The 6,633-nt window shown below is 42.3% G+C and overlaps 1 protein-coding gene across 1 annotated transcript in view; it reads right to left on the bottom strand.

The window, feature by feature from the left end:
- The window catches only part of LOC126408233 (histone H1-like), a 73,383-nt gene extending 70,114 nt beyond the window's left edge, over positions 1-3,269 (bottom strand). Inside the window, exon 1 of the mRNA XM_050073687.1 lies at positions 3,177-3,269. Within this exon, the coding sequence (XP_049929644.1) occupies positions 3,177-3,233 (57 nt within the window). The 5' untranslated portion in view covers positions 3,234-3,269. The remainder of the gene's footprint in view (positions 1-3,176) is intronic.
- Positions 3,270-6,633: the final 3,364 nt, after the last annotated feature.

The raw sequence follows: 6,633 nt of genomic DNA, 5'->3' as shown, positions 1-6,633 counted from the left end.
TGAGCTAGCAAAGCAGTTTTGTGTTGATATGTGTGGTATTTATTCAGTTATGGGAAATCACGATGTCTAAAAAGCATCAGCTAACAGCAGCATCAAAGCTAACATCAGGACGTCATCTGTTAAAAGCCTCCCGTTGTCGGATACGACATGAAACTACTCCATTTAGCTCAATCATGTTGTAACTAAGACATCCACTGGAAAAAATATTTTCTTCACGGGCCATTTAGTGAGTTATTACAGACACCGCTATCGGCTAACGGCGTCCCTACATCCCCCGGCCAAAATGGTCGCGCAACGATTACGTCACATCCAGAGCCCGTAAGTTTACAGGAACCTTCCTCCTACTCCGCTCTCTCAGTGGAGACGCAGCGGTTGAGAGGGCTGAGCGAGAGGACGTTCCTGTAGTAGTTCCTGCCCCCCAAATAGTACCAGGAACTTCTTCAGTGGAAACAGGCCTATAGTCAACTTCAACATAGGCAGAGTGCAGACCCCCCCCAACCCTGCCATGAGGCAGCGTCAGAGCAGCCAGGGCCAATCACAGCCCCCAGTGCAGAGGCCCCCCACTGAGGAATATAAATTATATTTTAATCTTATTTAAAATATAATATTAAATGGTAAACAATAGATGGAAGAAATAACAATCAAGACTACAGTAAAACTAAGAATAACATAAAACATCAATAAAAGACTAAGAATCATATTAAAACCTCAGTAAAAGACTAAAAATGACAAAAAAACATCAGTAAACTAAGAAAAATAGGTAGGTCTTGAGTCTGCTCTTAAAAATATCACCATTCTCTGCAGCCCACAGGTCCTCCAGCAGGCCATTCCACAGACGGGGGCCATAATACTGGAAAGATGCCTCACCTTGAGCACGTGTTCTGACTTTAGGAATAATTAAGAGGCCAGTGCCGGAGGACCTCAGGGTCTGCGAGGGTTCATAGGATACAAGCAATTCTGTAAGATAATAAGGCCCAAGACCATTAAGACATTTAAAAACCATTAAAAGAACCTTAAAATCAATCCTGAAAGACACGGGGAGCCAATGCAGTGATTTTAAAACCGGTGTAATGTGGGCCTGCCTTCTGGTCTTCGTCAGCACGCGTGCAGCAGAGTTTTGTAAAAGTTGTAGGCCTGAGATACTTTTTTTGGGAAGACCAGCACGCAGGGCATTACAGTAATCAATACGACTGGAGATTAAAGCATGCATTAGCGTCTCTGTGTTAGCTCTGGAGAGAAAAGGGTGGACTCTGGCTATGTTTTTTAGATGATAAAAACCTGTTTTTGTTACATGCTTAATGTGTGGAATAAAAGTAAGCTCAGAGTCAAAAATAACGCCCAGGTTTTTCACTTGAATAGATGGATTTAAGGACAATGCCTACAATTTAGATAAAAGGTTCTCTCTCTGAGTCTCTGAGCTTGATAATACCTCATCATTTATTTGTTGATATGTTGTATAAGTCATTTAAGTCTTCAAAGTAACTAAAGCTGTCAGATAAATGTAATGGAGTAAAGAGATGCAGAAATAGCCTATAATATGAAAATACTCATAGCCTACTTAAAGTAGCTTAAAGTAGCTTCTACGACTGTAAATACAATTATAGTCAATGTGTTTCATGACAGCAGTTGTAAAAAGACCCAGTTTATTATCATTATTTCTTCTTAGACTGGATCATCACTCTTTCCCACTCTTTCGTGGGGGATGGGGGTGTTTTGACACCCCCACTTTTACAGCAAGATGATTTCATCCCCCCCATATTTTCCAAAGGTAAACCCGTTTGCCCACCCTGGCAGTGCACCAGCATACAAAAATGGAGCGCACCTCACCCCCCCTTATGCTGCATGAAAAGGCATTGGTCAAATTGAACGGACATTCACCCAGTCACAGACTGTTGTCCGCGACTGGCCGTCGGTCGCCAGCCCGCGTAATTTGAAGTTACGTCAGTTGGAGCTTTTGTCACTCACCGATAGCTGACATTGAACAACACTGACACACAACAGAGAGAAGAAGGAGGCAGAGATGCCAAAAAGGAAGAGGCAGCAGCAGAAAATTGACTTCTTTTTCAAGTCAAGTTGTCATGTAAGTGAATGCAGAGGAAACCGGCTCTCCGCCGCCCCCTCAAATCAACATCATCTCTCTGTCGGCGGAGATCCTGCTCTCCCCCGCAGCCCGCACCAAACCACACAAAGGAACTTAATGGGGAAAATTGTGATCAGAAGCTTACTCTTTTGGCGATCTACGGTGGGCTCAGGACAATCTTTTCGATAAAGTTTTCAATCCAGCCGTTAAGTGCAGAGGTTTTTTTTCTCTCCCAAGAACCTCGTAGCCTAGGCTACAGTAAATCCACCGTGATAACTCCGCGATAGTAATTAAATATTACATTTTGTGATTAAAATCGTGTAAATTATGACACCGGACCTCCATTGTGAGGCTTGACCTTTTTTATAAACAGTCTATGGGCTTGACGTAAACAATGACGACTTCTGGTCAGTCTCTCGACCAATCAGATGCTACTATTTCTTCTTCTTTTGTTTTTTGACGGTAGCATCCAATCAGGAGCAGCCAAAGATCAACTTGAGGCAAGATAGTTTTCTGCCAGAATTGAAAAGAAAGGAATAGCCTAATAATCCTCCATGATAAAATAAAGATAAACTGATAACTGTTGATATGTGTGTTTTTTAAAAATAAAATTCTGTGAAATTCAATTCCCGGTTAATTTTTTAAAATGTTTTCTTTTGTTTTTGTAGTCATATAACTTTTAATCCATTCATGTGACATCATTAAATGATGTCACATGATGTCACATGATGTCATGATGTCACATCATTAAATGATGTCACATCACCGGAGGCCCCAGTCCCTTTGGTCTGGACCAGAGAGCCCTTAACNTTTTGTTTTTGTAGTCATATAACTTTTAATCCATTCATGTGACATCATTAAATGATGTCACATCACCGGAGGCCCCAGTCCCTTTGGTCTGGACCAGAGAGCCCTTAACCACCAGAGCCTTGATGGCAGTGTTGACGCGGGACTTGTTCTTGTCAACATCGTAGCCTCCGGCAACCAGAGCCTTCTTGAGAGCGGCCGCAGACACGCCGCTCCGCTCCTTGGATGCAGCCACAGTTTTCAGGATGAGCTCGCTGACGCTGGGACCGGCCTTCCTCGGTTTGGTAACCTTCTTCTTGGCGGCTTTGGCCGGCGCGGCGGCTGGAGCTGGAGCTTCTTCTGCCATATTCTGTAGTAATGTTACTCTTACTCAGTTACACACAGGACTGTCTGACTGGACTGTTGAAAGAACAGTGAAGGAGGCTGGCTCCTCTGTGCAACTGTATCCGTCTGCAGTGTGCAAGAGAGGGGCGTAAACGGTAGGGGGCGTGGTGTGTAGTCGTTAAGTCATAGAGTGGGCGTGTCGTGTAGTTACATCACGGATACACGCCACGCCCACTAAACACGCTTCTTAAAGGGATATGAGCCCAAATAGGTACTAATACAGTTTGACCACGGTCCAACTGCACAAACGTCAATGTTTTTGCTTACACATTATTTGCCCTATAATAAATGTATTCAAAAGTGTACAAATATTATTATTATTATTATTCAGCAAAATGTATTGTCCATTTATCTTACGTGAGAGGGAAAGTGAGCTGATTGTCGAATATTGTTATTATTACTATATTCAGACTGTTTATATTTTAAGGATAAGCTACAACTAATGAGTAAAATGGCAGGCCATTATGCCAAAGTAGTAAATTACAAAAGCTTACAAGAGAATGAGTTGAGAAGATGATAATTACTTTATTAATCCCCAAAGGAGGAATCATTTGTCTGGCAGGCAGCACAAAGCCTAATGGATGTAGGTATGAAGGATCTTGTGAATATCTCCATTCTGCACTGAAGAGGAGCCATTCACCACTACTGTCTTTTGGTCTGTCAATGTGTTTATTGTTAAGTGGTTGATCATATCACATTAATTTATTTTTACTGTATGAGGACTGTAGCTTTTTTTTTTCTTCTTCTAGTACTTATGTATGTTTTTATGAATTCATGTCATGTGAATGGCTCTGAACTGTAAAAACTGATTGCCCTTTGAGGGTTAATTAAGTTTTTGTTTTTATCAGGATGTTTATTGATATTATTTTACTTTGGGGGTTGGAACACTGGACCCAGGTGCTCCTAATCAGCTGAGCTGGGACGTCCAAATATGGGCAGCAGCAGCATTTCCACTTCAAAACAGAAGAGAATGGTTAAAGGCCCCAGTAGGGCCGTGACACATTTTATTGGAGGAGTCAAAAGAAAAAAAGTCAATCTGTGAAGCCATTACACCTTATAGCTGGCTAAGAAATGCCTCAGAGGAGAGTGCTCTTCGCATTTTATCCTTGAAAGCTTGTAGCTTCTCCGTTACCTCCTCTGATAAGTGCCCCATCAAGTCTTTTTGCATCATTTTCAATTCACTGTCAAAAAAACGTTTTGGTGAACCCTGCAGCAAAGTGAACCCTCTTCTTCAGAGAGGATCTTTGCCTCCCAGTTTGTTCCTGGCGACAGAGCAGAGTGAACCGTCTTCCTTCTCAGAGGATCTTTGTCCCATCAGAGCAGGCACAATGTCCGCAGTGTAAACATCTTTCGCTGGCGATTTGACAGTCACTAGAAGCACATTATGACCCTTTGTAAAAGAATCTGTGTGGTACCTGTGTTGTACATGAGCTAACGTTAGCGGCTAAGGACTGAGAGGCTGTTCGGTATGTGTGCGTGTGTCTGTCTGAGGAGTGTCAGTACGTTAGCTTGTTAGCCGTAGCCTTGCTGTCTGTTCGTCATGTTAACGTTATCGTCGACAGCCCTGAATAGCTTGTAAAGCTTTAGCATAGTTAGTTAACACATTTGTTATCAGCTCATGTGTTTACTGCTACAGAGAATTAATAAATCTTTGGTTTATTTGCACAAAGTCTCCTCTCTGCCGTCTTTTATCACGCTTGCTAACGCTAAGTTAACTTTACCAGCAGATCTGTATGAGGCACAAACTGAGGCGGCAGTTTAGCAGTGTGCTGATGCTTAGTGGTATTTCTTAATATTTTCTGTGAAACTAATGTGCATTTAATAAAGAGACAGAGACACTGGGGTGCATGTAGTTTTGAATGAGAAAACTTTATGGGCACAACGGCCAGTTCAAAACAGGGCATGCTACACTGGCCATATGGGTACGAGGGGCATTACGGACACAGTCCGGGGCATCCACAGCACTGGTCGTTTGGCCGTGGTATAATTCCTGCCCTGATTATTACAGCGGAGTCACAATTTCCAAGTTATTTCTGGCTACGTTAACATTACAACAGCCACAATTTCTAGCTTAGAGTTATCTACTTGGGTCAACATTTTAGGATCGTTTAGAACAGAAATACATATACGTTGCATGTAATTTATCAAACGGGCAGATAACCCCCTCTGAAACTATCTTGCTACCTTGTTTTGCTCAGTTTAGACAGCAACGGGCTAGCCTCCTTCTGTCTGCCCAATAATATTTAATATTGTGGTTAAAATATATAACTTACTTGCTTAGTTCATAGCCCCGGGTAATAATATAACTATGTACAGCAATTGTATAAGTGTGTTACATTTACTAAATAAAATATAAGGACACTTACAGTCTGGATACGATCCGCCATCGTTCTTTTTTGAGACCTCTCTCGTTTATTTCCTTGTTTTGTTCTTGCTTTTGGCGGGTCTCATTTTACATCTCCCGTGGTTCAACGTGATTGGATTTACACAACTACACGACACGCCCCCTACACGATCCGCCCACTCTACAGGTTCCGCCCCTTTCTTGCAGGCTGCAGACAGACCTCTCTCCCTCTGTGCAGTGTGAAAGCTGGAGCACTTGTGTTTTCTCTTGACTGAGAAAAGGTGAAAAACTAAATGTGGGACAAGTGCTGAAGGCTGACAGTGAAGGGAGCCGATAGCGGACTTGTGTCTCTTCATATTCAAGTCATGTAGAGCTCTGATGCTCTCTGCATTTTGTCTGTGGAGCCTCCAAACCTCACCTATTCACCGCCGTGCCCAGCACTGCTCAGCTGCATTTCCCACTCATTTTTCTCCTAAAATGACTTCAAATGCATCACAGCTCCATCAAAGCCGTTTTCCAGCAGCCCACATGTTTGTTCAGGGACTCAGTGTAAAAACAACCATCTGCTGTTGATGACTTTGGAATAAACTCAAATTATTCTGGTCGCAGCAAACACACTGATGATGGCCGAGGCGCATGGTGCAGTTCAGCCAGACTGTACTATTAATGATCAAACACATGGACAAATACATGTCAGCTGTCTGTGGAAGCAGTAAGTGACTTTAAATGTTACACTGACACTGTTTCACTGATACATAGATCGTTCACGAATATTAAAAGACTTCATTAAGTGTAACACAACAGTTATTCAGTGTTTTTCAGTGTTTTCTGCTGTGGTTCAAAGTAGCCTAATGACTGACTGAAATTTAGATTTGGACTTCCTTCAAAACTCACAGAGTAACAGCAGCTCAGATAAACTGTCTGTCATTGTTCTGAATAGAAACCAGTTTGAAGGACACACATGTTGAGTGGATTCATAAGAGGCTCTGATGTGGAAAGGTGTGTGTACATATATATA

The sequence above is a fragment of the Epinephelus moara genome, chromosome 20 (genome assembly GCF_006386435.1).
Source record: "Epinephelus moara isolate mb chromosome 20, YSFRI_EMoa_1.0, whole genome shotgun sequence".
Taxonomy (NCBI): Eukaryota; Metazoa; Chordata; class Actinopteri; order Perciformes; family Serranidae; genus Epinephelus; species Epinephelus moara.
This window is presented reverse-complemented; position numbering and strand designations above follow the sequence as displayed.